Source organism: Tribolium madens, unplaced genomic scaffold (assembly GCF_015345945.1).
Source record: "Tribolium madens isolate multiple individuals breed KSU strain unplaced genomic scaffold, Tmad_KSU_1.1 Scaffold_1;HRSCAF=32;Tcas5.2_LG8, whole genome shotgun sequence".
Classification (NCBI taxonomy): domain Eukaryota; kingdom Metazoa; phylum Arthropoda; class Insecta; order Coleoptera; family Tenebrionidae; genus Tribolium; species Tribolium madens.
Genome location: NW_025400984.1, coordinates 11166845 through 11176292, shown reverse-complemented (window position 1 = coordinate 11176292; position 9448 = coordinate 11166845). Strand labels below are relative to the sequence as shown.

Below are 9448 nucleotides of genomic sequence, written 5' to 3'. Positions count from 1 at the left end.
ATTTATTTGAGAAAATAATTTTTAGAGAAGATTGAGGTTAGAATTTAGAATTGCTTGAATTTTCACATGGTTGCCACCTTAAAATGATCCCTTTCAACGACTACTTCGATTTACAGTAATATAAAAATGAGCATATCGTATCAACAAGAAATTACTCCTTAGGATTTAGGGAGATTCTAGTTACAAACAACATAAAAACGTAATATTCCTAAAAATTCAGATTCTAGGTAGTAATTTCTTGTTGACAAATCTGTAGACGTGAAAAAATGATTTTATAAAAAATAAAATATTGATCTAAGCAAATTAAATTATTCTATAAAACGTCTTAAAACATACTAAAACAATATGTTCTTGGTGTTTATTTAAACAAATCGTTCACCATACTTTCCTGTTAGAATTTACATAAAAATTATTTTGACATTTCTCATTTTATTTACGTTCTACGACTTCTACGCTTGCTAATAGAAAGAATTTTTTACCTTAATTACTAATAAAAAAATATTCTCAAATTATTATTTGACTTATCAGATTTGCTGTCAACACTGATAGCAGCCTACTTGAAAAACTAATTTTTTTTTTGTAATATGTATATACTTTTTGAAAATCTAGAAATATTCCAAATTTCCTATACAAATCGCATATCGTTGAGAAGCTTGTTAAAAATGCAATAAACAAATACAGGGTGTTCTATTTAAAAAAGACTTATTCAACTTTTTGCGTGTTGGCACACCTGTAATTTTCGACTATTTGCTGAAACTATAAGTTATTCTAAATTTTTCTCTTGCAATTTTTCTGGAAAATATTCATAGCCGACTACGCTATAATTTTTCAAATGTTGGTCTTTTTATAACAAAAAATATAAACACTGTATACAGGATGTGCCAACAAGTGAAATAAATAATAATAAAATAATATAAAAGTTGGTGAAGTCCTTTAAATATTAAAATTTTGACAAAATAGAGGCAATTGATAAATACTAATCTAGTGTATCGCTTGAAATCATTTTCAATTATACAGCGTATCCCAAAAATAAGTTACAATATATAGATATATTTTTTAATTTCATTGTGTTTCATTTAAATTTCTATTGCCCGATGTTGCTCAGTTTTTGAATTATTATGTTGGTTTTCTTGACGAGAACATACTTTTTTTTTAAATTTGTTACACAAAAAGTTAAGATAACTAGAAAAAAAATTCTACCACTGTAAAGAGAAAAGTACGAATTTTAAGACTACATAATTTTTGACGAAATTGTTGCTAAACTTCCAAATTGTTGTAATAATAATAAAAGTAAAAAAACGAATTAGGTATAACTTTAATTTCGTACCAGTTACAACTCTCGTTACGTAATATACTATTTTATATTTCATTCAAAAAACAAATATTTAATAACTTAATACCGTTATCTTTAATAAAACACACAAATGAAATTATGGAAATTAAAAAAAATACAATGACATGTTTATTTTACTAAAATTATAACTCGATTATTACATAATAAACGTGTAAAAACCTTGTAGGTAATAAACGTGATAGCTCCATCTCTCTCACACTCGTGTAAAACATTGTAGCAATTTTGGATATGCTAAAAGTGAAAAACGGCAAAATGCGGAGACTAAGCAAAGATTGAAAACAAAAATTTAATCTAAAAACTATGGATCGCGAAACTTTCATGGCAAAGCCGCGAGCCTCCTTTATTTTTACAATATCTGATAGTGTGAGGTTTATTTTGACAAAATCGGGTTGGAAAGTCGCGAGCCTCTTTGACAAAACCAATTGAGGGCAGCCCCCGGGGGCGCAGCCCCCGTAATCCTCAATCGTATTTGACCATATAAAGGCTAGCACGATATTTTGAAAAGTCTCAATTTACATTTTTTAAACATTCCTATTTAAAAAATTTTTAAACGTTTTTCTTGCAAAATTGTGAAAACCGGTATTTCTAAACACTTCCTTATTCTCCCCCACTGTCTTTTGCAACACGATGTCTTGAAAAGTCTTGATTGACATTTTTTTTTAATCTAAGCATTTTTTTAAGAAATTTTTAAATGTTTTTTTGCAAGTCTAGAAATTTTTTAATCCGGACATCTGACACTTTCTTAGTCTCCCCAATAAACATTTCCCTAAGAATTTTTCTTCTTTTGAAAATCAAAAAGTCAGTACATTTAACACTTTCTTTTTACTCCAAGCCAAAGTAATCCGAAGTAACCCGAAGTGGCCTAAAGTGACCCGAAACTACCCGAAGCGACTCGAAGTGACCCAAACATTATTTTTTACAATCTAAAAGACACTTTTTTACTTAAAAATGAAACTCTTAATCAAATACGATAGGATTTGACCACATCTACTATCTTATTTACTACCTACTGATTATAAAAATTTAAATCCTTTAAATCAATAATAAGTACATTTCTTAAAATTAATCCAATAATCCATCCAGTCCAATTTTTTTTGCTTTTTTATTTTTCTACAGTACAGGGTGTGCCGTTTTTATTGTTACAAATTTAAACAGGTGATAGGGTATTCAATTCTAAGACAAAAGTTTTCTATAAACATGTATCGAAAAATGCTTGGTAAGGGGGCTAATAGGTTTTTGCTAATATTTCAGAAACCATTTAAGATAAAATTACAAAATTTGATACAGATGATAATCTTTTACACCTAAACGAATTCAAACATCAAATGTCGAAATTTTTAATCAGGGGCGTCCGAAACTGGTGGAGTTTAGGGTAAAAAAATACCCTATCTATTTTGGCTATAGTTTCTTTAGTTATGCATTGACCAAAATGGTAAAAATTTGATGTTTGAATTCGTTTGGGTGTATAAATGTTATCATCTGTACCAAATTTTGTAATTTTATCTTAAATGGTTTCTGAAATATTAGCAAAAACATATCAGCCCCCTTCCAGGGGTGTAGCTCCTTTACCAAGCATTTTTCGATACATGTTTATAGGAAACTTTTGTCTTAGAATTGAATATCCTATCACCTGTTTAAATTTGTGACAATGAAAACGGAACACCCTGTATATTTTTTATTTCTTATTTTATTGCATAGTTTCTTGACAATTTAAGTTTTACTTTCCTATCTAAAATTTATCTTTTAATTTCTTCGTCATATAAATGTCAAGATTATCAGTAATCTCTTAGAACAATGAACAAGTTGGAATTCCATAAAAAGTTATAAAAGAATCAAGACCAGAGAGTAGTTTAATCATTCTTTTGGGATTCGTAGAAGTACTCCATCATAGAAGATGAAAGTGTTTTTAACAATTATTTCCTTGTGATTTGCTAATTAATAAATTGTGAACTGCTTAATTATTTATTTTTTTCGCCAAAATGTTCAAAAAGTAAGTGTCAAATAAATGTCAAAAGTGTCAAAAAACTTGTCAAATTTCGGCAGATTGGGCAAATACTTGGTCCTCCTCCTCACTGCAGTGCTAATCCTCTCGATTCTCGCCACCGTCATTTATTTTGTATTTTTTCACGAGAAAATACTCCGGGGGGCTGTCGTGACCAACGGTGGCACATGTGCCCGCATCGGCGCCTCGATCCTTGCCAAAGGGGGCACCGCCGTCGACGCCGCCATCGCCTCGCTCTTCTGTGACGGCGTTTCAGTGCCGAATTGTATGGGGATCGGGGGCGGTTTCTTCATGAACATTTACATCAAAGACAAGGGGGTGACGGAATTCCTGGATGCGAGGGAAGTGGCCCCGGGGGCCGCCAGTGAAAACATGTTCGGAAGCAACCAGAGTCTGGCAAGTCGAGGGGGGCTCGCAGTGGCGGTACCGGGCGAGTTGAGGGGGTACTGGGAGGCCTATAGGAGACATGGGGGCAACGTGGCGTGGAGGGAGTTGGTGCAACCGGCAATAGACTTGTGCAAAAACGGGATTTTGGTCACGGATTATTTGGAGAAAATGCTCGAAAGCCAAATTGGGGTTATTGCACAAGATGAGTTTCTACGGTAGGTTTTTGGGGTTTTTTGGGGTTTTTCAAGTTGGGGTTTTAGGGAGGTGTTTATTGACCCGAAAACGAACAAGACTTACGTCAAAAATCAGTATGTTAGGAGGCCTAGACTGGCGAAAACGCTGGAAATTGTGGCTGAGTACGGCCCTGATGCACTTTATAATGGCGCCCTAACTGGGGGGTTTTTGCAAGATATACGCAACAAGGGTGGGATTATCACAGCTGAAGACTTGATTACTTACAAGTATTTGATTTATTTTGCATTTTGTGTTTGCAATTTTTCGTATTAATGTGCGTCAAAATAATTAAATTCACCAGATTTGAGCTCAAAAGTTACCAGATTTATACATATTTTTCGCAAATCTGCTCCAAATGCTCGAAAAATTCAAAAATAGGTAACGCTATTTTACTTTTTTCGCTAGTTTTTAATTAAATTTTGAGTGACAAAAAATCTATTGGCAACACTGAATTAGTGGTGATCCTTCTAAATTTGTTGTATCAGAATGTTTCAGGTGACGGCTAAATCAGCAGTCGCCCGTCGCAAATGAATGACAATTACGTATAAAAGTTTGACATTTGAATTTGACAGTCACAAGGTTGCCAAATTAAATTCTAAATTTGACACCAAATCATTTACAGTCACCCTATATTTACGTTTTTACTTGAAAAGTAAAGGCAAAAATAATGACTTGATTTGATGTTTTTTTGGTTTGTTTTAGCAAAATCTTGCAATTTTTGACCATATTTTGTATTTTTCGTACTATTTTTTGAACAAAATTTCACTCAACAAGAGCTAAATCAAATGAAACTACCTAAAATAATTTAATTTGTTTTTTTAATTAAAAATATATATTTGCTATTATCAGAAAAACGTGCTTAACCACTTGAAAATGTCAGAAATAATACAATTTTTAGCCTAGTTTGGTTATCTTTTGGCTAGTTTGTAACAAAATTATGCGAAATCATTGCGTTTTTAACTAAAAAATGTTCAAAAACACTTTAAAAAACAGTCAATATAAGATTTTTGATTTTTGGGGATTTTTGGCTTTATTTTAGAGAAATTTCATTCAAAAAACATGCTTGGATGTTTGCAAAATTGAAAATAACATTGTTTTCGACAAAATTTTGTTTTTTTTTGCTTTTGAATAACTTTTACTCAAAAATCAATGAAATCGAGGGAAATAAATAAATAATACCATCATTTTTGATTTGTTTTTGTGATTTTTTGACAAAATCTTGCAAAATAAATGAGTTTTTGGTTTAAAAAAAAAACAAATTGAGCTAAAATAATGTCAATAACGATCTAATTTGGTAATTTTTGAGAAATTTGTTTTAATCTTCAAAACGCTCTTAGTCACTCGAAAAAGAAAAAAATAATACTATTTTTAACCTAATTTGATAAAATTTCAGCTGAAAAATGTGCTAAAACACTCGAAAAAGCAAAAATTATTTGATTTTTTTATTTAATGTGCTAATTTTTTGGTTTGTATTAGAAAAAACTTACAAAAAACGTAAAATTTTAGTTGGAAAACGTGTTTAAAGAAAATAGTTTTCGATAAAATATTCCCATTTTTCTGTTTATTTTTGATAACTTTTTACTGAAAAATTAGTGTAATTAAGTGAAACAAGGAAAATTTAGATTTGTTTTTCTGATTTTTAGGCGTGTTTTGACAAATTCTTATAAGATAAATTGTTGGTTTAAGTGCCAGTTATAGAACAAAATTTCAGAAAAATTGTTTTTATTTCATTTTTAGTAAATTTTCTGTATGTTCTTAGAGAATTTTTGCAAAATAATTGCGTTTCTGGCCGAAAAACTGCAAAAAATGAGGATTTAGGATAAAAATATGCTTGAGAAAGTTATAAATAACACTATTTTTCACTAATTTTTAAGTTTTTTTTTGATTAATTTTTGTTCAAAAATCTGTTACATCGAATGAAACAGACAAACTATCATCAATTTAGATTTGTTTTTGTGATTTTTAGGCGCGTTTTTATAAGATCTTGCAAGTCTTTGCTTCAAAAACAAATTAAATCGAGAGAGACTCGCTAAAATGATATCAATTTCAATCTAATTTGGTAATTTTTCAGTCCGTTTTAGCAAAAAATGGTTCTGTTTCTGGCTAAAAACTTACAAAAACGCTCGAAAATGGACAAAATAATGTACTTTTTGACCCATTTTAGCGATTTTTTACCTTGTTGAGTGAAATGCCATTGAGAAAAACAAAACTATCTCTCGATTTTTGAACTTGTTTTTGAAAAAATTTAGCATTTGAGTTTCTACATTGCTAAAAAACGTGCAAAATGCACAAAAAAATACAAAAAATAATAGTGTCATCATCTTTGACTGAATTTACTATATCAATAATTAAAAAATCAAACTAAAAAGTTAATTTTACTAACATTTAGGCGAATATTCGATTAGAAAAATTATTTCAAAATACGTTAAATTTCTACTAGATCTACAGTCAGGTTTCTAAAAAATCATCAGTTTTCAGAAAAGTTTTCACCAAATTATCAAACTAGTATAAAAATCACCAGATCTGGTGAAATTTTACCAAACCTGGCAACACTGTAGCATCAAAAAGTCTAAATGCATCTTTAACTTAAAGGCTAATTCACAGAAAAAGTTTGAAAAAAATAATTTGTATAGAAGATTGGGGTTAAGATTGTTTGAAAACGAGTATATTTATAGGCCCCAATGGAAAAAACCGATACAAATCAAGTTGCCTTTAAACCAGACTCTTTTCACCCCACCACCGCCCGGCTCTGGGGTTATTTTAGGCCTAATTATGAACATTTTGAATGGTTTTTTGGACTTCTCCCAACCCAAGTCCATAACAAACTGGCAACGAATCGTCGAAAGTTTCAAATTTGGGTTTGCAAAAAGAACAACACTTGGAGACCCGAATTTCGTCAAAATGGACGAGGTTAGTACTCGATTTAAGTACTCCGAGTCCAAATCTTTTCATTTAGTTTGTTGGTAATTTGACGTCGAAATTCTTTGCCGAAGAAATGAGAAAGCAAATTTCTGATAGTCAAACAGTCCAAAACCAGTCGTACTATGGGGCCGATGTGTACCAACCCGAGGACCATGGTACTGCAAATTTGTGTGTTTTGGCCCCCAATGGCGATGCTGTGGTGGTGACCAGTACCATTAATCTTGAGTAAGGTTTTTGGGACTTGGATAAATTACCAAAAAATTTTTTTTTGTAGTTTTGGGGCCGGTTTTGTGTCCGAAAGTACCGGAATTATTTTAAACAATCAAATGGACGATTTTTCCTCCCCTAATTTCCCCAACAGTTATGGGGTACCACCCTCACCCAACAATTACATAAAACCGGGGAAAAAACCCGTTTCTTCGATCCTCCCCTCTATCATCCTCGACAGTGATGCCAACGTTCGGTTATTGGTGGGGGGTTCCGGTGGTACCAAAATTATAACCTCAGTTGCTTTGGTAAGAAATAAAATTCCCCCAAAAAATTTTCTGATGGGTTTTAGGCCATTGTGAAACACCTTTGGTTCAATTACACGATCGAAGATGCGGTTGTTGATCCCCGACTCCATCATCAACTTTTTCCAATGAAGCTTTTCTTTGAGAAGGAATTTGAGAATGTGGGTGAGGTTTTTAGTAACTGGTTAGTGGATTTTTTTTTTTCAGGATTTGGGTTTTGTAAATGCGTTGCATGATTTGGGGCACGATTATGAAATATTGGGGCCCCCGAGGGGTTTTAATACTGTGACTGCAATTTCGAGGACGAATGACACGGTGAGGGCCGCTTTTGATCCCAGGAGGGGCGGTGATAAAGCTTTTGTTGAGTGAATAAGTTTTTGTAAAAAATAAAATTTTTACTGATTTTACTTAAATTAATAAAAAAAATGTACAAAAACTTAATTTATTTATTTCCACCCCCGAAACTGTGTAAGTATTAATTAATTTAAAATTTAATTAGTGAAACTTAAGATAAGACGGAGAGATGAACCACATTTTCAAATCAAGTCACGAATGTTTTTTCTCATTAAGTTACAAAATAGCAATACATTTTTTTAAATACATAAAAAAGTAATATACAGGGTGATTCTTGTAGTTAATCAAGTAAATCAAGTAGGTTTTGAAAAATGGTCAATAACTGTCAAATTTTTTTTTCATGAGGAGTTCTAAGTTTCATAGTTCATCTTCCCCACGGATCTACCACTTCCGGGTTTACCCTATTTTACTTATAATCATCTGAATTCTGATCAAGAGTGCGTACCAAAAAACCCTAAATGTGCTTTTGTTGTTTTTTGAAACTGAATAGGTACATAGAAATACATACATAAAAAAATTAATAAGTATACAGAGTGATTCTTGTAAAGTCTACATTAGAAACATTCAACTTTTTAATGTAACTACGGCTTTGAAATTTAGTACGCGACCAAAATCGCCCATTTTTAATTCAACTAAAATATTTTCAAAATGGCGGAACTTCCGGAAATACGATAAATCGGTGCCAACTTTGAAATTTTAAAGAGTAACTACTCATTTTTATTGCACTTTTGAATTCACCTTCTTAAACTGAGTAAAAATCTGTATCTGTCATAGTTTTTCACATATGTCAATTTTTTGATCAAATTTTTTTCAGAGATCTGTTTAAAAAATCACAGCTATTAAAACTTTTACAAAAAGTTTTTTTTTTATTTTTTTTTTGAGTTGGATAATAGAAGGTGTGAAAAATCTCCTAAGGTAGTTTAAGTTTTTCAATTCAAATTTCAAGGCTAGTATAATTTTTTTGAAATATTTAAAAAAGGTTATAACTCTTATTTTTTAAATATTATGACCCAATTTTTGATTTTTATAAGGACTTTTATCATGATTTACACCTATTTCCAACAGTTTTTGAAATAATTACAAAAAATGTTTTTTATTTTATCGTTAATCAAGTTGACTTTGAAAAATAGTCATTATTGTCAATTTTGACACTTTAAATAGTATTTCACTGATTCATCGTCCTTCTAAAGGAGAGATTTATTTAAAAAATCACAGCTATTAAACCGACAAGGAAATATTTTTTTTCGCATTTGGTAACCAAAGAAGTGAAAAATCTTCTAAGGTAAGTTTAAGTTTGTTAATTATCAAATTTCAAGGCTAGTACAATTAAAAAAATATATCAAAAAAGGCTATAACTCAGTTTTTTCTATTTTCGATTTTTATAGGGACTTTTATCGTGTACTACACCTATTTTTAATAGTTTTTGAAATAATCACAAAAAATGGGTTTTAGCTCTTTATTTTGATCATTAATCATAAAGGCTTTGGAATGGTCAATAATAGTCAAATTTTGACATTTTAAATAGTTCTTTGCTGATTTATCACCCTTTTAGAGAAGTTTTAAGTTCCGTAGTTCGCCTCCTCCGTTGATGCGCCATTCCCGGATTTACCCTACATTACTTATAAAAAAGCATCAACTGATCAAGAATGCGCAACAAAATCAATTTAAATTTAAAAAAGAAAT

General features: G+C 31.0%; 2 protein-coding genes across 3 annotated transcripts in view; one reads left to right on the top strand and one right to left on the bottom strand.

The window, feature by feature from the left end:
- Window positions 1–9448, bottom strand: part of LOC123016230 (TWiK family of potassium channels protein 7-like) — a 159738-nt gene that overhangs the window by 1809 nt on the left and 148481 nt on the right. The gene's annotated exons all lie outside the window — the stretch shown is intronic.
- Window positions 3193–7847, top strand: LOC123016229 (glutathione hydrolase 1 proenzyme-like). Of its 2 annotated transcripts, XM_044416491.1 has the most exons (8): window positions 3193–3344; window positions 3398–3958; window positions 4004–4204; window positions 6653–6887; window positions 6934–7124; window positions 7174–7414; window positions 7459–7572; window positions 7619–7847. In XM_044416491.1, exons 1-8 carry the CDS (start codon window positions 3334–3336, stop codon window positions 7778–7780), a joined length of 1716 nt encoding a protein of 571 aa, XP_044272426.1. In that variant the 5' UTR covers window positions 3193–3333; the 3' UTR covers window positions 7781–7847. The 2 variants fall into 2 exon arrangements, with proteins under 2 accessions (XP_044272426.1, XP_044272427.1); XM_044416492.1 differs by lacking the exon at window positions 4004–4204.